The sequence below is a fragment of the Martes martes genome, assembly GCF_963455335.1.
Source record: "Martes martes genome assembly, chromosome: 3".
NCBI lineage: Eukaryota > Metazoa > Chordata > Mammalia > Carnivora > Mustelidae > Martes > Martes martes.
This window is the reverse complement of record NC_137890.1, coordinates 187,145,294-187,170,603: the sequence shown is the minus strand read 5'-3', so window position 1 is coordinate 187,170,603 and position 25,310 is coordinate 187,145,294. Positions and strand designations below refer to the sequence as shown.

The window sequence follows — 25,310 nt, the reverse complement described above, 5'->3', positions numbered from 1 at the left end:
TTTCATTTTCATTTCTAAGCAGGTAAGGGGAAAGAGGAAAAAGACACTTTATACATTCAAAGAAAGGCTGAAATGAAAACTCACTGGTATTATATTGCTCTGATAACACTCAAAGAAAAAAATACAAAACATTTCACAGAACATCTTCAGAATATACAAATATAAAAAGGCACTCTAACTTCATATTACAAGACAAAAAAAGGGGATGAGTTCTTCAACCAACGCAACAGATAAGCAAACCAGGTTGCTCAACAGTACGAGTAGTGCAGCAGATCCGTTTGATGTTCTTGTTCTAATTTCATAATAAAATAAAAAAAAAATCAAGCAGCTGTTGACTGCCTCAAGTACCAAAACATTACTACAGTGCCCTTTTAGTAGTGATAAATAGAAATCCCCTGAGCTTTTTACTGTAGAATCATAGCAGATTTTAGGCAATTTGGAGATAGTAATGGATTTACCAAGGACAGGCAGACATGGCGAATAGGTAAGTGCGATGAAAACGTGATCCCTGTGAATATGGTTGAAATACAGACTAAAAATAACACAGTCAGGTAAAAAGGACTAAACAACCAAGACTTGGTTAAAAGCACAAAGCTGTGTGTGTGTGTGTGTGTGTGTTTTGCTTAGAAAGCAACATTGCAAATCTAGTTCTATTTCTAAGAGATGTACTTAAAACACACAGAACTCATAGTTTTTGAAGTCACTTCCTAAAGAAAAAAAATTTGGTCTCAGGGAGTGGAGAAACAGTGAGAGAGTGGGAGAGAGATTTGATTCCATGGGCAATTCACGGCGAGCGTGAGTTCATTTTGTTCCTTTGTCCTCCTTCTTTCTATCCGTGAGAGAGCGGGGAAAAGTCACAATGCAGCTATGTGGAGAGACATGTCCCCGGGCCGGCACTGCTTTGCGGCCACCTTCCTTGTTCTCTGTGCTACTCTACAGGAAAAACGTGAAAGCCGCTTCACCATTACAAGCGGGCATTTCCTTTCCTGCTTTAAACGCCAGTGGACCAAGATTTCCATTCACTTCCAGAAAAAGACACCACAGTATATCGTGCTTTTTTAGCACTGGAGCTCCCTTACTTTTCAGAGTTTTGGTAAAGATAAGGTCGTTATTGCTCATGAGCAATTTATCTACTTTTCAAAAATTTGTCTTCTCTAAACGAACAAAAAGAACAGAGGAAGGAGGGGACCACAACACCAAAACATGAAAAAACAAGGTTGGTGGTGTCGAAAACTTCCCGGGAAATTATTACCCATTCTGTAAGTCCTCTGAACAAGTTCTCATTTGTGAAGAACCCAAAGTGAGTTTTTCATTAAGTCAGGATATTAAAAGAGTATGAGTAAAGTCTTTTATGATTAGATGAAAAATAGAATACAGCATGTGTACTTGATCCAGATATGCTAGAACACTGTTTTAAAAATATCTCACATACATTAGAAAATAGAAATTTCCAGGGTTGAAAATGGAACTGATTATAAAATGTCAGAGTCCTGACAACATGTTTCTCTCCCGTTTCTTCCTCAAGTGGAAAATAGCACGTGAGCTGGTGATTTGTATTTCCTCTCCTGGTTACACGTGCTCACACACTGACATCATTTCCCATTAGGTTACTGGGACCACGTGAGATTTTCAGTGTGTTCAGAGTAATTTCCGTAAATTTCTTTGGGCCACCTTTGTGCGTATGACCCACCACACACCTCAGTTCTCATCTTGCAGAAGAGCATAAGGATGGCAGTGTCTCCCAAGCTCTCCAGGCTGGCTACGGACTGGGGCTGAGCTATGGAGGCTGTGCCCCTCTCCAACCGCCGTGGAAGAACCCGAGGAAACCTCAGCAGCGGAAATGCTGGGCTTGGCCCCAGGCCGGCTGGCTAGCCCGGCGAGGGTCCTGCGTGCTTTCCTGCTTTTGTGTTATTCCAAGTAAGACACGCAGCGATTAAAGCAGAGAACAACCGTGGATGTTTCCTCGGCCTTTGTTTCATTTCAAATAAATATAAACGCATTTACATCAAAAGTATATGAACATTTTTCTCTAGTTTGGCAAAAAAAATAAGCCTTGGTCAATAGGTCATCAGTTACAAATGTTAAGCCACCAACTAGAAATCTGTGTCATAAGAAATATAAAACACAACGAAGACTGTTACACAAAAAGATTACATTTTAACTCCATAGAAAAGCTACTTCAGTTCTCACTTCCATTTTGAAGGAAAGCAATTTAATTTCTTCTGTTTTAGACTGAAGCAGTTTGGTCCTCACGTACAGCTGGTTGATGAACTACAGACATATATATATATATATACACATATACATATACATATGTGTGCGTGTGTATGTGCGTAATGTTTAAAGAGTCTCATTCTTCTTTTTGTACAGCTATTCCAGGTGCGGAACGGGGTCCATTTGACCTAGAAGCTTTGGCAGAGGGAGCAGACACAGTATTCACTATGTTGATTCGATCATCAAGCAACTATCAAGTGGCTTTAATTTCCACATCACCCATGTCTACCTTCTGTTTTGTACCTTGTTTCCCTTTGTCGTCACCCTTCCACTCACTTGGTATGACCTTGACTGAGAAGCTCATTTAATACTTTACTACTGATAAGCAATGCTGATGGTTCTGACCTTTTAAAAAAGCTAGCATTCTGATTTAAGGATGAACTAACAAATAAATAAATAAAAGGTAGCTGCATATTAAATCTGCATATGTCTCAAAGTTCTGGTGCAATACAACTTTTCACCTGAAATGTTATTAGACAGATTTGGGTTCAATCAGGCGGCAGAAAATTAGTCCCAGGCTCATTATAGGGAGTACTGGGGGCCGTATTTGTGTTAAAAGAAAAAAGCAACTTAAATTTTTGGTGAATTTTTCCATTCATCTGGCAACTTTAATAAAAATCCTTGGAAAGAAGTTCTGGATATTTAAGTGCTTGCTATAGAGAGGATATGCATAATTGGACTCCCTTAAAAAGATTATTACAGGCATCATTTCTGAAGATGAACACCTCTAGCTTTGGCTTCTAGTGAGGAAGTAAACATCAAACTGAGAAGAGGTTTGAGGCAATTCCTACCCTCTCTTTCCCTCCCCTCAGGGGACACGAATGTCACACTGATATACTTCTGAGAACTCACTGCTGAGTGAGTAAATGAAAAAAAAATTCTGTCTAGAGAACAGTTCCGCCTCAATTGCATTATGCCAAAAGAAAAAGAATCAAATGCATTTTTTACTTAAAATGTCTTACTTAAAATGAGAGGTAGACTTGCACAGAAGTAGCTTAGATCTAAGGAAAACATGAAAACACAAATAAAAATCAGGGCCCATTTCTGTGAGTGCCTTGCCCTACAGCCTAGCCGCCCTCCCTGGATTTGATTAATTCCTTTTCTACTGGCTTCTGGAAGCCCAGGCCCATAATAATACTCGAACACAACGTAAGCCTGGAATTCATGTTTCTTTCCCTTCTTCTAATATGGGTGATCAAGGAAAAGCTTCTAGAGTCCAAAGTCAAAACGTTTCGGAATCAGAGTCATTTTCATTGTACCCATCCTCTGAGCCTACGTTGTTACTGCACAGGCTAACCATGCTACCCAGATTGGAGAGGGTCGTCCTGCTCAAATTGTCTTTTTTAAAACAAACGAAGTTGACAGCCGTCATTGTACTGGAAGGAGAAAAAGGCATCATGGTAGCCAAAATGAGGGCCAGGCAGTCAGCCACGTCTTTGTTAGGAGCGCAAGCCAGGGCCGGGGTATGACCTGGGCGTAAATGCAGACAAGGCAGTGGTTAGTCCAGGAAATCCAAAGGCGGCGTGAGCATTCCACAGTACATCTCATACGACCTCACACGCGGAGATGTATGTTGAGTTAGAAATCATGCCAGGCAAAAAGAGGAGTTACTTCCCACAAGTCATGCTAGGGGTCAGGCTAGAGGGAACTGGGAGGGGGAGACATTTTATGAAGGGGACTTGGTTTTTCCATTTACATGACAACAAGCACTATGTTATCGGAAGTTAGGCAGAACTCTAGTCTTCATCTAATGAACAGAAACACACGGGGGGGGGGGGGCCAGGGGTGGGACCCAATTACACACACACACACACAAACGACACCCCCCCCAAAACAAAAACAAAAACAAAAACAAAAAAGACAGCACCAGGACAACTACAAAGGTGTTTCCACTTGAGAGCACACGAACACCATGCGCCTCAGGCTTGGGCCAGAGCACTCTCATTCTGAGAACAATGACTTTCATAGTAGGTAATCGTGTGTCGGATTAGAAAACATTGAAAATCCCAAGTCTGCAAATGCGACTAACGCAGTTTTCTTGCTTTACATGTGTTTACATAAAGTATGTACCCACGAACTCGTTCTAGGAAAATGGAATCACTGGAGCAGATCAGACAGGAAAGTACTGGCTGTTTGTGATTTAAAACTTACTATCGTTTAAGAGAAAGTTAACAGAATTTTTAAAAATAGCAACACCAACCAACCAAAGTCCCAAAGGCCAACCATGACTGGTGTGGGAAAATGGCCGTGGAGTCCTGTCATTCTCCACCATTTAGACTTGATGGGTCCCGTCCGGAAGAGAAAACTAACTTAACACGTGCAGGGGGAGGTAGATACATTCTGTGACTTAATTACCGCCCTCATCCAACCTTTATTCTACTGACCTGAAAGGGTCAGCCTATGCCCTCCGCCCGCAGATTTCCTATTACCCCTCCCTTATTGATTCAGAGTTAGTGGCTCAATAAAACTCCACATTTTGTCAACTTCTATCAACATTGGAGAGTTTCTGCCCCTCTCCCAGCCCCCAACAGATCGTTCCTCTCTGCAGCATGAAACCAAGTAAGAACAGACAGGAATCTTAACATTCCATCCCACGGAAGTCAGGGATGAGCAAGGGATTTATGAGTGTCGTGCTTGACAAAACTGCCTCAAACTGTTCCCAGGCCTCTGGGATGCAACCGAGCTTCAGAAAGGCCTCAGTTCCACCGACCCAGGGCTCTCATGCCTAAGGTTGCTGTTGGCAGGGGAAGCCTCAGACGCAGCAGGCTTACCACGGAGAAACACACAACTGATTTCTTTTGAGCTCTCTGGGCCATTTTGAAGAAGAAACTGTGCACTTCTGCATGCCAACCCTAAGATATACAATAGTGGTAAGAGGGCAAGGGAAAGGGAGGAAGGACAACCGAGGAGATGAGGCAATAGAGAACTTTCTGCACCTCCTAGATGAGTCAGGTTGGGGACAGAGAGGGGTACATGCTAGGATAAATGGGGCTGCAAAACAAAAACTAGGAGGAATTAGCTAATGATGTCATATGGCTAATGCTTACTTCTGAGAAACAGGCATGGGCTGCTAGTTCCAATACCTGTAATGAGCAGTTAATTGAGTTGTGTTAATGATAATACTTTAATTAAATGCCACAATTAATGACACACTGAAAAAATTACATCACTCATAAATATCCAGAAATTCGTCTTTCGCTCCCCATGGTTAATAGGTATTGTGCTTAAAATGGTAGTTTCACATAATTCTGTTATTCATTCATTTTCCAAGGAAGCAGAGTAGAAAGCTTCTGTTGAGAGTTAGTTCATTTAGAAAAGGAATGTTACATAGATCAGGAGAAGCTTTCAAGCCTAGAAAGTCATTCAAAAATTATACTCATGTTCCCCAAATATCCTTGCTGAGAATATGAGTTTTGATATGTTCTTTAAAAAAAAAAGTTTGATCTCAGAATGAACTGAAATACAAAGACCTAGGTTTCTCTTGGAGCCCTTGAGCATGCACTAATGACATGTGTGGTCTCTTTAACTCTCCAGCGCGCGCACTTAGAATTCTGAATGCCCGTCTGCCAGCTTTTCAGCGTGTCCAAAAGAGCTGAGCCGCCACGCTGAAGGGTTAGAGAAGAGCTGCTGGTGTCACATGCAGAATGGAAGGCACTGGTGGGCTGCGTGTGGACCACGTGTTTTACGAAGACAGACAGGACAGACTATCCCTGTTGGATGTCTCACACACAGAAACTGCCAAGGGGGAGAGAATTCTTACTGCCTTTTTAATGAGCACCTATCATCCTCACTTCTCTCGGCTTCACAGCACAGGGAAGGCACCTGCGGCAACTGCTTACCGTTCCCACTTACCGTTTTCATCCACAGCGAGTACACAGGCCCCTTTGGCCAACAGCTCCTCAACGACCACCTTCAAGCCGTTTCGCGCAGCAACGTGGAGGGGTCTGAAAGACAGCAGCCAGTGTCAACTGGGATACAAATTTGTGTGAGAATGTGTCATTGTGGGGAGCTGCATTGCCAAAAGGAAGAAAATGCTTAAGAAAATACTTAATAAATATAAATATATATAAATATGAAATATATTTATATATAAATATATAAAATATAAAATAAATATAAAATATATTTATATATATAAATATAAAACATATTTATATATATAAATATAAAATAAATACTTAAGAAAATACGCGCATATTTTTACTTTTTTAAAATAAAAATATTTGTCGACCAGATCTTTTCCAGGTGTTAACAACCAACTCTTCTTCCATGTCGGCCCAGATTTCTCTGCAGATACGACAAATATTCTGGATCTCAAACGACCTCAATGACAGTGAACAGGAAGCCAGAAAAGGAACGTAAGCTCCAGCTTTTGCTTCCTAGAAGGTTCTTTACCCCTTCCTTTCTACCTCAGCATTTGAATCACTCTTTCACACGGTCCATCAAGATGACTGGTATTAATATCACCCATATATATTTATCTTAAGCCTCCCTGTTATTACTAAATGCACTAAATGATATTTTGTTGAACTTAGAATACCTTAAAGAATAATGTCAAACCCAGTATATTCATTTCTGCCATACACTTCTTAAGAAACTTATTGGGAAAAAAAATCCCAATATTCCTTTGCCCTTAAATGCATAGGTAATTTCCTAAAATGGGAAATGAATCAGATTTAGGTCTTTCACGGTGAGGCTTACACTGAATTATATTAAAATATAACGAAGACAAACTGCTTAAAAACTCTTCAAATGTAATCTTGGAACATGATTTATAAAACTGTCATTTTCCGGTAAGAATACATAATGCTAATATATTATATTACAAAATTCTATGAAGGCATAACAAAATAAAGATTCTAACTAAAAATGTCTAGCTTGGTCAGCATTTATAGGTATGTGACTATAAACTTCGTGAAGGAGAAGTCAGGTCTGTGTCTCTCACCACTGTATTCTCTGGTACACAGCATACTCTAAATATGTGTCAAATCAATGACTATGAATCTGGGTCCAAAATAAACTTTAGAAGTCATACTTACGTCTGCAGTGCATTATTTTTTGCATTAATAAGGCTCTCATCTTGTATCTTGTCAAGTATTAACAAGGCACATTTTTCATGACCCTAATAAAGAAAAAAAAAATGGTAAGAAACACGGGACAGAAACAGAGAAAAGCTCCTGAAAAATTACTTCATTGTGCTTTAAATTTAAAATGAACATCATTTGCCTAAAAACATTTTATAAGGCAACTTTCTGAGTAATTCCTTTTTTTTCTAAAAAGCAAATGGTTAAAGGACCCTAAACTCTCAAAGATCCTGGGTAAGGTCTTAGGACTTGAATAATATAAACCTGATCTAAAATATTAATATTGTGGGGCGCCTGGGTGGCTCAGTCAGTTAAGCGGCTGCCTTCCGCTCAGGTCATGATCCCGGCGTCCTGGGATGGAGGCCCACACAGGGCTCCCTGCTGGGCGGGAAGCCTGCTTCTCCCTCGCCCACTCCCCCTGCTTGTGTTCCCTCTCTCACATTCTCTCTCTCTTTCAGATAAGTAAAATGAAATCTTTAAAAAATATATATTAGTATTTCGAAGATAACTGCAGCAGTAATGTTGAGAGAGCTGAGGCAGAAGCTAGCTCAGCAAGGCCAACTGGCAAACAGAGAGCAGAATTAGAAGCAGCCTTTTAAATCCATCAACACTACTTTTTAAACATACATCAAGTCCAATCTCATTCCTCAAGCCTTCACTGACCACTTTAGGGACCCATCCACCCTTGAAATTTCCATTACGTCTGTTATCGGTATCACTTATCACTATGTACTGCCTCATGCTGGGAAGGGACTTTTAGGAAAGCTCCTTCTTTTCTTCCTCAACCAGGGCAAGATACCCCCTTATATCTTAAAGGAGATGGTGATAATTAAAAAAAAAAAAAATTAACTGGAAAGTCAAGAGACCCTTCCCCGATTTCAGGCCTATGCCCTGGTTTCCTAAACCCTTGCTCCTCAAAGTGTGGCCCACAGACCAGCAACCTGGGGGTTAGAAACACTGCATCTCGGGCCCCACTCTAGACCTGCATTTTGACAAGAGCCTCTGGTGATTCATTTTGCATAATCGAGTTTGAAGAGCACTGAACTTCTCTTCCTGAAAATACTACACTTTGAAATAAACTTCATGAAATGGAGCCCTTTCTGGGGTTTCCGTGGGCTTCCCAGAGCAAGAAGGGAGAACGACAACGGCTGAAAGGACAGCCAGAGCATCTGGTACCACAGAGGACGCCTTTAACACCATTACCAGGTTGAAGTAAACCACCACCACTGGTATTAACTGGAATCACACACTATAATGCCTTATAAGGGAGTCCCAGAAATGTAATTTCAGAAATGTCCGTGGAGTTGTCATTCTCACACGCTGCTGGTGGAGTGTAAATGGTTGTGATCTTATGAGAGGTACATTTGGGCTGAAAAATCTTCACAGATTTAGGCTCAATGGTTTTACATTTAGGAATCTATCTTAAAGGAACGAGTAAGAATTCTTTAAAAAAAAAATTCTCTATAACTAGCACCACCCACAGTAGCATATATTTGAAAACAAGCAAACCTCCAACCATCGAGGATGGGTGGAATAAAGGATGGCACATTCTTAAGGTAGAATACCATACATTTTCTAAAACGTGATACAATTTGATATCTAAAAGAAAGATATTCATGGGGCGTGTGGGGGACTGTGTCGGTTAAGCATCGAACTCTTGATTTCTGCTCAGGTCATGATCTCATGGGCTCGCGGGACTGAGCTCCACATCAGGCTCTGAGCTCAGCAGGGGGTCTGCGTGAAGATTCTCTCCCTTTGCCCGTCCCCCACTCTGTCTCTCTAAAATAAATAAATAAGTCTTTAAAAAAAGATTCATAAGATACGATTCAGGAACAAAAGCAGGTTTTAAGGTTTTAAAACACAATCTCGCTTTTGTAAAATTGTGTATATTTATGTATCATTTATCTTTTTTTTTTTAAAAGATTTTATTTATTTATTTGACAGTCAGAGATCACAAGTAGGCAGAGAGGCAAGCAGAGAGTGAGAGGGGGAAGCAGGCTCCCTGCGGAGCAGAGAGCCAGATGCGGGGCTTGATCCCAGGACCCTGAGATCATGACCTGAGCCGAAGGCAGAGGCTTTAACCCACTGAGCCACCCAGGCGCCCCTGTATCATTTATCTTTTACAGAAGCAGGAATCTTGAGCTACACGTGAACACAATGCTATTAAAAAAAGAAAAACCAAATACCTCGAACACATTCCTTGCATTCAACTATGCACCAGGAAAAAAGGGCAAAGGGTAGAAATGCACATGAACGCACTTATTTGCCACCAAGGAGAGTATTTTTGGGGCTGTGTTATAAATTACAATGTCTTCAAAGGGAATAAAATGAAAACAAGTGGACCTGGTTATATTTAAGAAGCCACATAACTAAGGTCCTAACCTGTGTTTAAACCCAAGTTGATGTGGTACTACACCCCCTAGAGACAGAGGGAGTGACAGCATCAGGAGACAGACTGTGTAAGAATGGTGGTGGCCAATGCCCTGGAAAGCATATCCTCGTCAATCCCTACGTGGGTGTGCCCTGTGGCTTCTTCCCCTTCCATTGTGCTGACGGTTGACAACCCCCTGAGAAAATGGACATCTCAATTAAGAGCCATGATACACACTTCTGAGACAGCATTTAAGTGGTCTAGTGGAATGAGCATGATTACAACACGAAGTAACACTGTTTCAAATTCATTTACATACTTTGCTACTAGCCAAATGTAAGGGTGTGTTCAAGTCTTTATCCTTTACAGTCAGATCAGCCAGGGCACTGTTCACCAAAATATCTACAGAAAAAGCCAAAAGAGAGTTACTTAGGCGACATGCTATTTACAATAACACAGTATGGACACATCATCATAGTTGATGTTTTTAAAGAAAAAAAGGAAAAATTTATTGCCCTACTGTTCTGTTGAAATCCAAGGTCTACGGACATTCATTGTAATCATCATTGTAGTTTTGTTATTTCCAGGTAAAATAATTCTATTGCTGTATTTGGTCTCTCAATGTTGAGATCTTTTATTGCTCAAAGGCAAGGTCTACCAATCATCAAATAACAGGAGACTGAAGACAATTAGCAAGTAGAATCGAGTGGCTTAAATAAAACGTTGGCCCTTTTTTACATGCATATACCAAGACAATAACTGATTTCTCGGTTTTACAAAGTTACTGCGGTTGGGTTGGGCATGAGCACGAAGCCCACCAACCGAGCACATACCCACAGCGCCCGCCTGCCCGTTCTCGGCCGCCATCATCAGTGCTGTTTTCCCTGAATTGTCCGCTGCGTTCACTTCAGCATTGTGTCTCAGAAGAAGCTGCAAGCACTCCACGTGGTCAGCAAATGCCGCCGCATGCAGGGGTGTCCTAATGATGTAAAACAAATAGGATTCTAGCTTCCTTTCAATGTAACACTCTCTCTGTATACACCTGAGAAACATGGGCACAGTGTCATCCCAGGGACTTAAAACTTCTCAGTTTACAGAGATAACAATTAGGCCTTCTCTAAAGTCCATTCTGGGTGGACACTGAACAGTCACCTATGTGAATGGCGCCCCCTAGAGTTGGAGGGTGGCAGTGGTGGCCCTGATAATAAAATCAGCATCTTTACTGACCCTTTGATGTTGAGTTCCAGTAACTTCTCATTTTTGATAAAGATACTTTCAGATTTGGAGTGCCTGGCTGGCTCAGTCAGTAGAGCGCATGACTCTTTAACTTGGGGTTGTGAGTTTGAGCCCCACACTGGGTGTAGAGATTACTTAAAAAGGATGCTTTCAAAATTAAGCCTTAGATTTGTAGATACTTGGGCATTTAAATAATAAAAAAGCCCCCATTATCTAATATGGATTGTTGATTTTTCTAAGAGTACAAATTATTTTATTTATCAAAATTAAAAATTAAATCTAAAACTTCATCTCCTAGATATACTTGGTCATGTGAACAGGCACATAAAATACTAGGCTGTTTCATAGTAAAATACTAGAAACAGTAAAATATTAGGAACAACCTACATGTTCTTCAATAGAAGGCAGGCTGAGTAAACGTCTGTCCATTCAATGAAGTAATATCCAGCTTTAAAAAGAATATGGTAAATCTATATATTCTGGTATGAAAAGTTCTCCAAGATACACTAAAAGCAGAGCACTGCAATAGAATTCTCCTATTTGCATAAAAAGAACATGAGCATATATTTTCATATATGGTTGTAGCTATGTACAGAAAATATTGGAGAGAATATAAAAATTTTAAAAGAATAGTTTAAGGTAGTTTTCTAGATGGAAGAAAAGACTAAGAGTAGTCTCTCCTAATTATATACTCTTTATTATATTTAATATTTAAAAGCCAAGCTTTTAGAGGTGCCTGGCTGGTTCACTAGGTACAGCATGTGACTCTTGATCTCAGGGTTGTAAGTGTGAGCCTCATGTTGGGTATAGAGATTACGGAAACAAAATTTAAAAAAAAAAAGATAAATAAAAAAATAAAAACCATGCTTTTATGTTACTTTTTCAATTAAAAAATAATAAGTATTTGGCTACTTAGCAACCACAAAGCAGAGACTAAGACTGATCAAGACAAGAGGCATGCCACTTTAGGATCACTTACCTGCCTTTGTCATCTCTGCAATTGACAATACTGGCATCTATGGCCCCAAGTAGCAATGATGCACAATTCTCATGATCATTTATTCTAAAATGAAAATAGATTTTACATTTAAAAATTTAACATTTAAAAAAATTATATATCCCCTCCTACTCCATCGTCCCGTGCACCGTATATTTAACAATCAGACACATTAAAAAAATGTCTGGTGCAAATCTCTGTGCTTTCTGTTCTGTTCAAATAATTCAAGGAGACAATTTAGGTCCTACAGATAAACTTTACTTAACACTTCCTGAGGCAGGCAGTCTCACTCTCAAGAGTCCATCTGAACCGCTTTAGTGACGAGGTAGGATGTGAAGTTGACTCCTCCCAGCCTACAGGAGTGGACACGGAGACAAGCACCTGCCAAACCCTCTGAGTCCACTATTCCTCTTGCTGCCAAGGGCTAAGGGTGAGTCACGCTTGGATTCGAGGTCTGCCTCCTTGTGTGTAACTCTCTAAGCCAAACAAACTTTATCCAAAGCTTTTTAAGGGAAAGTTCCCAGAAAGATTCTGTGATGCAGGAAAGGCTCTGGGACAGCTGGAGTGGGAATCCACGGCAGTAGCCGACTACCAGGGACCTTTAAGTCAGCCCACAGCACAAGCCACTGGGAGATTTGTGGAAATAAATGAAGACAAAACTGCAGACTGTTTTGACCCATAGCACATTAATGTCTATGTAGAGACGAGCTGAACTCTTAAAAGCCATTAGGGTGTCCACTGTGGTAAAGAAAGCTTGTGAAGAGTAAAAGATCTATTGTTCATGAGAACCTGAGAAGGCAAAGCCACAAAATGGATGGGCGTGGGTTGAGCACTTAAAAGCCCTTAGAGTGCTCCCCACATAAATCTAAGACTCCCACCACAGGATAAGTCAGTTATGGAACAGGTTAGATAGATTGACAGTAGGTCACTCGCCAACCTCAAGAAAATTTCCATGCAACAAGGTACACCGAATCCCAGCACCACCCAGATCCCAAACCCGGTGGCACATCTCTTTCAGGTATTAATTTGGCTCCAAGAGACTCAAGGCTTGGCTAAAAAAATGAGATCCTCAAGTTTCAGAGAACTGAGCACTCTGCCTCCCAGAACACTTGCTTATTTTATGTCCACAAACCGTGGCTGCCATAGATATCTACAAAAATGGCAAAATCTTACTTAGACGACCCAGAATTACAATGACCAGCATGGGGAATGTTCCCGTTAAATAAGATCATTCATTTAAGAACTACACTTGAAAGCAAGGGTTCCCAAATCAACAAACAGAATGGGATACCTACTGTAACTGGTATGCAGAAGCTTCCAAAAAGCTTCAAGCTTCCAAAACAGTTTCACTGAAAGATCCACTGCCAAGGCTAATGAAAAACTAAAGATACAAGAGGTACCTAAAACAAAGAGTGTAAGACTGAAGTGACTCCTGCTGCTGCCCTCTATCCTTCTTTACCTCAGGGCTCACAGTCTATGAATTCTCTATCTGAATTTCCACCGCGAGGGGGCTACAGGGTCAGAAACAAGTCTTTGCAAAGTTAGTGGCTTTAGTGCTGCAACTGCTCCAAGGCCAGAAACCCCAAACCACACCTGGGCTTCCCCCATTGCACCAACATCAAAACACTGGGTCAGAAACTGGTGTCTCATTTGCAACCCATCAGGATACTGGAAGAAAGACTGTCCTAGAAGGTTTTGTGCAAATCCTCTGATAGGGGCTCAAATGCCCCCACATATACCCTCAAAGGAGGGCCCCTGTAAGGACCTCTTCCGGTGGTGACGAGACGCCAAACAATTCTCCAATCAACTGCTCCCAGTTATTCTAACAATTAAGGGGAAGTCAAATTAAAATTAATAGAAAAATCTTGCCAAATTCTGGTAGATGCCAGGACAATAGTCTCTACTTTAAACGCCACTAACTCCAGAGCCTGCAGATGGGATCCGGGAAAACCAGCAGGTGAGGCAAATGGTGAGAATTCTCACCAGATTCAGCTTTCCCGGTCTCTCTGGCGGCTGGTCAAGGGGGAAGGTATAATTTCGTGTTGTCCCTTCTTTTCCAAATTCAGACTCTTGTTTATTTGGTTTTGAGAGACCCATTGGTTACTGATCCTTTTCTCTCCCGGGGACTGCTATGGCCTTATTTGTCCTAAATCCTTCTTTCTTTTGACTTTCTTGGGGAGGTAGCTCCGGATCTTGGGAAAGTAGTATTTTTTGCACCATCTTTGAGGGGATCTTGCATTCATGGGTCGTTCAGTATTGCCAGGAATAATTATTGTTCATCCTGGCTGAAACCGGGCAAGATACTGAAAGGCTTTTTTTTTCTTCTTTTTTTAAGTCGCTTTACAGTTGGTCAGAAGTTGGCCAAATAGGCAGCTGGTATTCAGAGTCTAATTGTGACTTTCTTTAGGCCTTCCCAGTAAGCTAAAATGAAGCTATGTATGGGGTGTGGGGTAGGGACTGGGGGGCATTCCAAAGACAAACAGCTCTAAATCTAGAACAAAGGAATCATTTGATTTCTACCTCAGTTGAAGGAAGATCTTCTCCTTGATACAAAGAAGAAAATTAAAGAGAATGTAGTTGGATGAACAGGTCAGCTCCCCTTTTTTTGAGGAATTAAAATCAACTCTCCTTGCCTTACAAATTGAGTTTTTAAAGAACGGAAAAAGCTTGCTTATCCTTTTTTACCAATCCTCAAACCTCTCTTACTCATCTCAAACGGCTTATAGGTATCGGAAAATCCCTCTTGGAGGATCTTGCTTTCTTTCCCTGAGCCTTTGAGCTCTACCTGGTCTTTTCCAGGAACTCATATCCAGGCCCTCTCTTTGAAGTGCACATTTCAGGGAGATAACTGCTATCAGAAAAAAGAAGGAAAAAAATAAAGGGTATTTGGAAACTAGAGAAATAAAAAATCTTAAGTCTTGATGGGCACAGGGTGATGCATGAAATTGTTGAATCGCTATATTGTACACATGAAATGAATATAACACTGTATGTTAACTAACTGGCATATGAATAAAAACTTAAGGGCACCTGGCCGGCTCATCAGTAGAGCACGCCACTCTTGATCCCAGGGTCTTGAGTTCAAGCCCCACACTAGGCACAGAATTTACTTTAAATAAAAACTTTAAAAAAAACCAAAACCAACACTATATATTATCTATACTGGAATTTTAAAAAAATTTAAAAATTTGAAGTTTTCTCAATATTAGTAGGAAGTTTAAGCCATCTTAAACAGAAACATTTGCCATTTGCCAGAAACACAATCTGGATCTGTGTTTTTGTTTTGTTTTGTTTTTTATTTTTTAAAAAGATTTTATTTATTTATTCGACAGAGATCACAAGTAGGCAGAGAGGCAGGCAGAGAGAGAGGAGAAAGCAGGCTCTCCACGGAGCGGAAAGCCCGATGTGGGGCTCCATCCCAGGACCCCAAGATCATGACCCGAGCCGAAGGCAGAGGCTTTAACCCACTGAGCCACCCAGGCGCCCCTTGTTTTGTTTTTTTAAATAAACTAGTTAGTTTTGCATTATCATACCTGCTTAAAGCCTAAAATTTAAAAATAAAAGTTATGTAAGGCTGATGATTCACAGACCTATAACCCTGAAACAAATAATATATTATATGTGAATAAAAAAAGGAAAAAAAGAAAAAAAAAGGTTACTAAGATTTCTGTTCATGTCCATCTATATGTGTATGTATATCTATGTATGTACATTATGCTGTTTTCTATCTCCAGATGGTTTTGTCAAAATTAATTTGTAAAGAGCTCTATTTAATTGGCTTAAAGAACATTAAGCACTTGGGGTGCCTGTCAGTTAAGCGGCTGACTTTTGGTTTTGGCGCAGGTCATCTCAGGGTTCTGAGACTGAGCCCCTGCATGGGGCTCCACTGGGTATGGGGCTTACTTAAGATTTTCTCTCTCCCTCTCCCTGTGCCCCCCAATAAGTAAAAATAAAGTAAGCTAATAATAAAAAGAGCACTTACATAAGTCATGTATACTTTCAGAAATATAGAAACTGAGTTTCTATATTTGAGTTAAATGTTTTTCAGGTTCAAATGATCTGGGTTAATCTTTGGTAAACAAGGACTAGTTTTAGGTTAGTTGGTTTAATTAAAACAGGCATGTCTTTAGAGTTATCAGCACTTATAATGCAGATTTAAACTTTTATTCTACCTAGGTTTACTAAAGGTCAAATAAGTTCATGTTATCACTGTTACAGAATTTGTCAATCAGAAAGATAATTTAAGATGATGGTTAGCTGTTTAATATCTCAAAGTTTTCATTAGTGATCTAAACATAATCATTAAGAACAAGTAAATTAAATAGATATAAGTAAGGTAAAATTTTATAAGTAAGCTTTTGACAACAATTATGCTTTATGGTATGTATACTTAAAAATAGTTTCCAAAATGTTTTTGGTAATGCGAAACCTTAGTTAAACTGAGATACTTTAAATGACGCATATTCATTGACTCCTGGATCATTTTCAATTAATATAAAACTCTGAAACATTATCACTGAATATAGATTTATCCACTTTTGGCTTCCTTTGACAGAGGAACTACAGATACTTGGCTCCATTAGAAAACACATTTTGTATATGTGCTGCCGAAGCGAGCACTAGAAAACACATTTTGTACCACATTGAAATATGTATCATGAAGAAGAATGTACTCCTAGGAATTAGGAAGTTTATTTATGAGTTTGCCAATCCACAGAATGCGAATCTGACTGACAATCTACTAGTGCTTACCTCTTAGTTTTCACTAGTCATTAAGGATTCTAGGGGTTAAAAATGTTAATCAATTAAAACTATTTAGAAATAATAAGGGTGAAAGAAAATAATTTTAAGAAAAGTAGATAATAAAAGTAGAATGTATTTTTTTTTGGATAAGAAAAGGTGTGAAAGACACAGTTTTTGTTTTATTTATTTATTTTGGTAAGAAAAAAGAGAAAATAATTCTGTCCTAAAGTAAAATGACTATTTGTTGTTTTTTTCTGGAATGAGAAAGAGAGGGAAAACTTAGGACAAAATCTGAATGGATATAAAAGCTCTGTGGAATGGATGTAAAAAGTCTGTGGAAAAGGAATCTTGGAAGAGGAATTCTCTGTGATCAAGCTGGCTAAGATTGGAATGGATTTACTTAAGTTTAAAAAAGATGAGTTTTAATATCAAAAGTACACTAGTGCAAAATAAGAATTTGGTTTTCTCTCTGTTAAAGGAACAAAGGGGTTTTTTCTCCCCTTAGATTATTGATCCGCTCTTAATAAGAAAATGTAAGTAAAGGTTTTTTTGTTGTTTTTTTAACCTTTTTTTAAAAAGATTTTTAATATTTATTTATGTGACACAGAGAGATCACAAGTAGGCAGAGAGGCAGAGAGAAAGAGAGGGGGAAGCAGGCTTCCCGCTGAGCAGAGAGCCCAATGTGGGGCTCGATCCCAGGCCCCTGGGATCATGACCTGAGCCAAAGGCAGAGGCTTTAACCCACTGAGCCACCAGGTGCCCCTTTTTATAACCTCTTAAGTAACCCTCCTGAAAAGCAGAGATTCTGTGTCTTACCAAAATAATTTACTGTGCTTTAGGCTATCTTGATCAATCTTTAATTTATTTCTATAAATTATTTTTATTTTTAATTTATATTTTATATTTATTTTTATATTATAAATAAATTATATATTTATTTATATTTAAATTTTTAATTTATCTTTAATTACTTAAGAAAACCCAGTCTTCTTGTTGTGCACTTGGGTTAAGCACTGTTGCACAGTGACCTATGATCCTATTTGACTAAGTATTTTAAAATCTTTTGATATTTTTGACAAATAAATGCATAAGTTGATCAACAGGCCAACCGGCTTCAAGAAGTGTCCTCTCTCTGGGATTATTTCTTAACTTCTGCAATTCTAGTTGGTTTGGTTCATGGGGACCCTGGGTCAGGCATGCCCTGCAAACATTAGGAATACTTTTACTCTTAATAATTATCTTCCTGGTCTGTTCTCTCAAGGGTTCTGGATGAGTGGATGCAGCCATAAGCCAGGTAACATATGGTCTCCCTCCTACTAGAATGAAAACCCGACATTGTCTCCCGTGAACTAGAGACTGAGACCCAAAGAGAAACGGTAGCTGAGAATAACTTGCAACACCACCTTTGCCCAAACCTCTTGGTGGACCAGAGGTTGATCAAAGTGGGGAGGAAGAACTGCCAAACTGATCCCACGTGAACCTACTCAGTAGGCCGGGCACCACTGATCCTGGGAAACAACATCAGCAAAAAACCCCTTAACTTTCAGGTTTCACATTCTTGTAAATGTTCCGTCTTCCCAGAGGTCAGACCATCTAGTTAACTCACGAATAATTACCAAGTGAGATGGGTGATTGCCCCATTCCTCCGAGACCTCAAATAAGGCCAGATATGTAACCCTAGCTAATCAGGTATTTTTACTCCTTCTCTTCCCTGTTTCCTGTTATTTTGTGGAAACTTCCGCTTTACTGCCTCACTCTGCAATTCTCGGAACTCTTGCAAGTGGAAACCGTCTGCTTCATGAAGTGTAAAATGAAGTTCGTATCACTTGAAATGTCTTCTTTAATCATCTGAACAGTTCTAACGGCACACATTCTGGAACCCCAGCATTTCTTCAGAACCCCTACATCCATGAAGGAGTTTACCGCACACCACTTACGCAAGGGATCACGTTAGATTTTTGGGGGTTACCAAAGTGACAAAGACATGGTTCCTTTGGGCTTAAAATCACCCCTACTCTTTATTCCTTACTTTCTTTATTCATCCACTTTATGTCTGCAGTATCTTTCAATCAAATGATCGGCGGCATGTGAAGCCCGCAGACAATGCAAAGACGAAGCAGGCCCCAGGAGACCACGTTCCCCCAAGCCTACCATGGAAGTCTACCTTGAAGTCACTGTACACCCTAAACAATGGTTCATAACCATGAGATGGCAGCAAAAAGTGCATTTATAGAAAAAAAACTTATAACGTAGGAATAATGGAGAATTACAATATACAAAAAGCCTTCCTGGCATAAAATGTCTTCAAATCATCCATAGGTATATTGCTGTTAACCCCAACTTGTGTTTAGAATTTGGTACACAAATGTGTGTTACCTCTGGAGAGCTCTCCCCCTGGGTTGCAATGTGCCTCTTAGTCACCCAGGACTTTTCATGTAGTTTCTCTCAGGTGACATGTGACCCACCTTGGAACCTGGGCACTCCACAAAAAGCTCCTGGAAAATCATTAACGCTCAGGACCACACTTTGTTATCAGACCCATTTGCTATTAGCAGCAAAGTGGAATATACTGGTCTTACCTATATCCTAAAAGCCTGCCCCTTCCCAGAGAAGCAACCTCTCTGTATATAGTTAAAAGGATTAAAGCAACACCATCAGGTCCCAGCATTTCTACTTACATTGCACAGTGCAGTGGAGTGAAGGGATTACCGATAAATTTGCGAAAACATTTTTGCTCCAAAAGTACCTCTATACAGTTTTCATTACCTGCAAGGAATCAACAGAATTTAGAGCTTCCAAGAAAGAAATTTTGTTCAACACAATCTATTTTTGTTGCTGTTAAGTATTGAATTCTGGCTTATGAATTTCCCTGAATTGGCTGAATAGTCATTCTCCATGGAATAAACAAAATGCCACAATGTCATTAACCATGCTCACAGGTGTTCAGAGAAATAATGAGACAGGGAAGGCCATATGTTCTAGAGGAGAGAAAGAGATAAAGAAGGGACCTCATTTGCAAGTAGAATAGATGCACTGTCGTTCTCAGCTCTCAAGAGAGGGATTCCTGACATAGGTATGCCTCAGTTTGCCCATGTTTACAACGGGAAATTCTCCTTTCACCCACATGAGTGGGTTCACTTACAATTCTGCAACCTAATTCAGGAAAGAAGATGCGATTGATAGAAAACAGTATTTGAGACAATGCAGGTGAAGGGGCTTTAACTATAAAATACGATGGAAGGGTTTAAAATGGCACCAATATCAGTTCCTGGCAAACAGTATGCACCCAATAAGTATTTTTTTAATAAGCAGATTAATGAATGTGAGGAATTATTTTCAACAAATGGCAATAGTTTCTAAATCAACTGAATTTGAGTTGAGTAAGGCCCTAGTTCTGTTCGCTTACTTGTTACATGACTTAGGCAACCCACTTAGGATCTGTGAGTCTCAGTTTCTCATGTCACAGGATGATGTCACCTGTGTCACAGGATGATGGAGTTTTTGGTTGATAAAAGACCTAACTGTGGTTTGTGAGACAATGTGCCTTGAGCAAGTAGGGCAAGAAGGTGATGCTGTTTGGCTCCGGAATACAGACTATTGTCCTGAACCTCTTGACTGAATTTAGCGCTAAATTAGAGCTCACTTATGGTCTATCCCAGAATTATGTAGCTTGGATAATTTTAAGTGTTAAAATACAAGTCACACCTTTCTTGAACCTGTAGAGAGGAAAGCTGAAATTGCTTTTAGGAGGATGGAGAGGCATATGAAGTAATGAATATAAAATCCCCTAACTTGATTCAAGTTACACTGTTTAGCTTTCCAACTACATCCAACCCTCACTCAAATAGTCCCAAACACTTCAACCCCTCTAGGAGTATGAATCCCCCCTCAAAGGACCTCTCTTAGGGCAGCATCTAAACCTACCATTCCTTGGAGACCATTATGAATCCTAACCTAAGGTTAGGGAGGACTGGGGACACTTGCACAAATGTCAATATTCAAAGTGCTCAGTGGAAGGGATCTGGGAAGATGAGCTTGAACCCTAGATCTAGAAGACTATACTGGAAGGGTGATTGCTTGGGAAAGGACAGACCCCCCTTCCCTGTATGCACCTGAAGAGGCCTAAGAACAGAGAGACCTGCTCTCCCCACCTCACCCAGCTCCGGGGGAGAGGATGTGGTCTGTAATCAGCACTCTCAATGTGTCTTCCCCTTCTGGTAGGTTTTCTAGTGCTAGAGAGCTCTCACAGCTTGACTCAGATGGTGGTTAGGGAGCTCTCAACCATTAGTAAGTGGGAAAAAAATCCTAATCTGCCAACAGCTGAACAGGAGAAAACTTGCTCTCACTGAAAAAAAGAGGACTATAATGAAAGCATAATGAAAGGTCTGACGTCAATATATGAGATCACCCCCCAAAACATTTTTGGTCCTAATAATCAGAGTTTCTGAGTGAAAATTTTAATAGAAGAATTGAAAATGGAAAAATAAAATTATAGAAACCAAGTAAGAAGTATTTGGGAAATTATCCACATAAAATTGGGGGGGGGGAGAGTTTCTTAAACAAGATTGGAAACCTTTGGGCAATAAAAGAAAAAATTTGACAGATTCAACTAATAAAAGTTCAAAATCTCTGCATGGAAAAGGGTTTCATAAACAAGGAACAAAGACAAATGATACACAGAGAGAAAACATTTGCAGCATACATAACAAGTGGAGGGTTCCTATTTCTAAGACAAGGTACTTCTACAAACATATGAGAAATGATGAACTCAATAGGAAAAAAATGGGCATGAAAAAGGCATGTCCAGAAGAGGAAAAGGAAATTCAAATACATAAATAAATACACTATCAGAGAAATGCAATTTGAAATAATGAGATGCCTGTTTCTTGTCCTTCAAATTGACAAAAATTTTTAAAAAGATGATATTGTCTTGAGCTGGCAAAGGCTTAAGAAAGCAGTATATTTTATATACATGTCTGATGGAGACATACACTTTTATACTCTTTTTGAAAAGCAATATGGTATAATTCACTAAAATTAAAAAATATACATGCTCTCTTACCAATAATTTCACTTTTGGAAACTTAACTGACAGAATTTCCGGTACCATAATATAAACATACACACTGAAGCATTGTTTGTAATCAGAAAAAACCTGAAAACAATCTGAATGCTCATCAGCAAGGATCTGGTATGAGTAAACAATAAATTCTGGTATACACACTCACATGTGTGTCTACGTATCCCACTGCAATCTATAAGACAGGCAACTATGAAAAAGACCCAGGTACAGTGATACATATCGACCTGTGAGAATATCTCCAGTAGAAACTTACGTAAACAGTAACAAAAAAGAAAGTTATCTAGTATTTGTGACATGATTCTAGTTTTCAAAAATAGATGCATATACAATTTGTATTTATTTATTATTCTCAAGGGAAAATTACGAAAGATACCTGCTGAATTACATCAGAAGGTGAATTTGGAAATGGAGACAACTTTAGGCACTTCAGTATTTCCGATATGCTCCAATTAGTATGCATTTTCCTTTTTTACTCAAATACATGAAATGAGAAATTTAAAATCTCCCAAACAACAAGTGCAATTAAATAAACAGGGGATACAGGACATAAAAAGAAATGCTGAAAAAAAAATCATGTGTATACTAGTAGGCAACTGTAACAGATTATTATATCAATTTTTTTGTTTGTTTTTAGCTGTATTTTTTTTAAAGATTTTATTTATTTATTTATTTGACAGATCACAAGTAGGCAGAGAGGCAGGCAGAGAGAGAAGGGAGGAAGCAGGATCCCTGGTGAGCAGAGAGCCCGATGCGGGGCTCGATCCCAGGACCCTGGGATCATGACCTGAGCTGGAGGCAGAGGCTTTAACCCACTGAGCCACCCAGGCGCCCCTAGCTGTATTATTTTAATTCCTTGTAGGCACTCTTGTTTACCTGGGTAAACTAGAAATCCTGATTAAAATTAGTTACTTCAGCTCACCAGAGGTTCTGAGTGGAAGTTACATGTTGGTGATTAACAAAAATAGGGCATCATGGTGGTCATGAAGGGAAAAGCTCAAAAAAGAAAAAAGGTATCATAGATTCAGAAAGATTAGAAACCATGGTTTACGTGACGTTACAGTACATTCTCACCCCCACTGAGACCACAGCCGTGCCAGGTAGAGAATCTACTGGAATCAGTCAAAGGGCAATGCACTCACCATTGTAACAAGCCCAGTGCAGCGGCGTGTAGCCTTGGTTGTCTTTGAAAGAACAGTCCTCCTCGGACAGTGCCATCTGGAGGAGCTCGCTCAGCCACGTGGCGTGGCCACGAGCAGCCGCGTAGTGCAGCGGAGTCCTCCCTCTGGAGTCTTTACACAGAATCGACACTTCTTGCTCCAGCAGCATTTGCACACATTCCTCGTGGCCTGTCATAATCTGATGCATCACAAAGAAAAACACAAGACACATCTCAGAAGGGCAGAGATGCAGGAAGCAAGGTGGTGACTACATGAGGCTCGGCTCCCAGTGAGCGGACAGATGCCTGGGCCTTATAGGGGATACGTCAGAGGACAGAGGGGACAACCCCAGCAAGAGGCATGACAGAGAAGTCTGCAAACACACCAGCATCTTAGCAACATCTCTAGACTCTCCAAACATAAACTTGAAGGGTCTCCTGCTAGAGCGGAAAATACCGGCTTTTAGCATCAGGAAGGTACAGGTGGAGCCCCGGCTTCCCGCTTGTAAACCCTGGGCACATCGATCTGCCTGTCTGTGCCTCACTTCATCTACCTGTAAGCGGGAACAGCAACAACAACTCGCAGGTTGTAAGGAGACAGTAAGGTCTCCCAGCCTGTGGCTCCGCCCACAGGAAGTCGTCAACAATGATTATGACATTCACCGCTTAGCGTTCTTCTTTTCATTCATCATAGTGTTCGGCACCATTCCCAAGCAGCAACTTTATGATTTCTGTTTTTGTTTCATTTAGTTTGGCATATTTTAGAAAAATTTCAGCAGATATGTATGGAGAATCATCCACAGTATACATATTTCAGGTGGCGAATGGGCCAACATTTGCAATAAGGAACAATTAGAAATAGCGTGGCCACTGAAAACTAGGTAATCATCAGAATAAATTATACCTCCTGCACAGAATGGGAGATTAAAATAATGGGGCAGAAAAATATTTAGTGACATGGAAAAAGGTCCCTGATTTACTTTGAGAAAAAAAGCAGGTTCCAAATAGCATCTTCAGTATTCTCTCTTTTTAAATTCAAAACAAACCCCTATACAGCAAAAAAGACTGGTGATACATACACCGAAATGTAGTTATCTCCAGGGGGTGAGATTATGAGTGATTGTGACTTTCTTCTTCGAGCCTTATTTTTTTTTTGCAAATTTTCTAGGATGTGTGCATAATCACAAACCAGAACCAATCCCACCAACAGCGGGTGTTCATGTATCCATTATCACAATCTAACATGAACTCTGAAAAGCAGGACCTAGGAGTAGCTGTTATTTTACCTTTGCAGAAGGTTTTGTAATTTCTTTCTTCCTTTCTTTCTTTCTTTCTTTCTTTCTTTCTTTCTTTCTTTCTTTCTTTGTCATCTCTGTACTCGACGTGGGGCTTCAACTCACAACCCAGAGATCAAGAGATGCATGTTCTACCGACTGGCTGAGATTAATTACTTATCTTAGGAAACAACCTTTTTACTAAAGCTTCATATGGGGGAAAAAAGAGGAAATGAGCTCACTGCAAAATTGCTTCACTAAAGCTGAGGAAAGAAGCACGTACCCCTCTGTGTAAAGCTGTGCAGCCCATGAGGTCAACAGCATCTACATTGGCTTCCTTTTCAAGTAACAGTGAAACAGCATCAATGTGTCCGTACGCCACGGCAAGCATCAGCGGGGTTCTAGGCAGAGAAACCAGGCAGGAAGATCAGGGAAGGCGAACAAACAAAAACCCATCCTTTACTTCCAGAGGGAGGACCCCTCTCTCTTCTCTTTCTCTCTCCTCTTAACAATTGCTTAATATATTCTGAGTGTCCCCAGTTCGCTCCATGCTGCATGGAGCAAGCTATCCCCGTCCCTGCTCTGTAAAGGCCGCCTGGAATGGTGTTGGGGTCCAGGTGGAACAGGGGAAGGTTCCTTCTCAAGCTGTTCATGTTAATCCCATCATTTTCAAAACTGCGTGGCATTCTCCAAATAATCACTGAGCAGGGAGTGTGTCTACACAGGAGACTCTCTTGCTCCTGTCATCTTAGTTCTACTTTCATAGTTTCTACCTTGAACTTCTACTTATGATTTTACTTCATCAAAGCTTCCTTGTGGTGAAGAAAAGCCTGACAAGTCCAGAGGGGAAAAAAACAGTGTCGGACCCGGGAGGTGAGGTTCTCGTTTTAACTCTGACTCTAATTCACGCATCTGGGGTGAGTCACTCCATACTTTGTTTTTGGCGTCGCACTTCCGGAAGACTGGGTGAGGGATGGGCTAACAGATGGAAAATACTTTGGAAAAACCAACTCAGAAATGATAAAAATATGAAGTATTTTTTTTATGATAGAGATAACCTCTTGAGGTCTGTCCTACTGTCATCATTAGTTT

General features: G+C 40.1%; 1 protein-coding gene across 1 annotated transcript in view; it reads right to left on the bottom strand.

Annotated features, from left to right (window-relative positions):
- Positions 1 to 2,364: 2,364 nt before the first annotated feature.
- Positions 2,365 to 25,310, bottom strand: part of ANKRD44 (ankyrin repeat domain 44) — a 316,406-nt gene continuing 293,460 nt past the window's right edge. The window contains exons 20-28 of the mRNA XM_080798591.1: positions 24,502 to 24,619; positions 22,928 to 23,144; positions 19,384 to 19,471; positions 11,945 to 12,028; positions 10,563 to 10,708; positions 10,049 to 10,131; positions 7,314 to 7,396; positions 6,127 to 6,218; positions 2,365 to 3,744 (exon numbers count right to left, since the gene is read on the bottom strand). Coding sequence (XP_080654717.1) covers positions 3,497 to 3,744; positions 6,127 to 6,218; positions 7,314 to 7,396; positions 10,049 to 10,131; positions 10,563 to 10,708; positions 11,945 to 12,028; positions 19,384 to 19,471; positions 22,928 to 23,144; positions 24,502 to 24,619 — 1,159 coding nt within the window. The 3' untranslated portion in view covers positions 2,365 to 3,496. The remainder of the gene's footprint in view (positions 3,745 to 6,126; positions 6,219 to 7,313; positions 7,397 to 10,048; positions 10,132 to 10,562; positions 10,709 to 11,944; positions 12,029 to 19,383; positions 19,472 to 22,927; positions 23,145 to 24,501; positions 24,620 to 25,310) is intronic.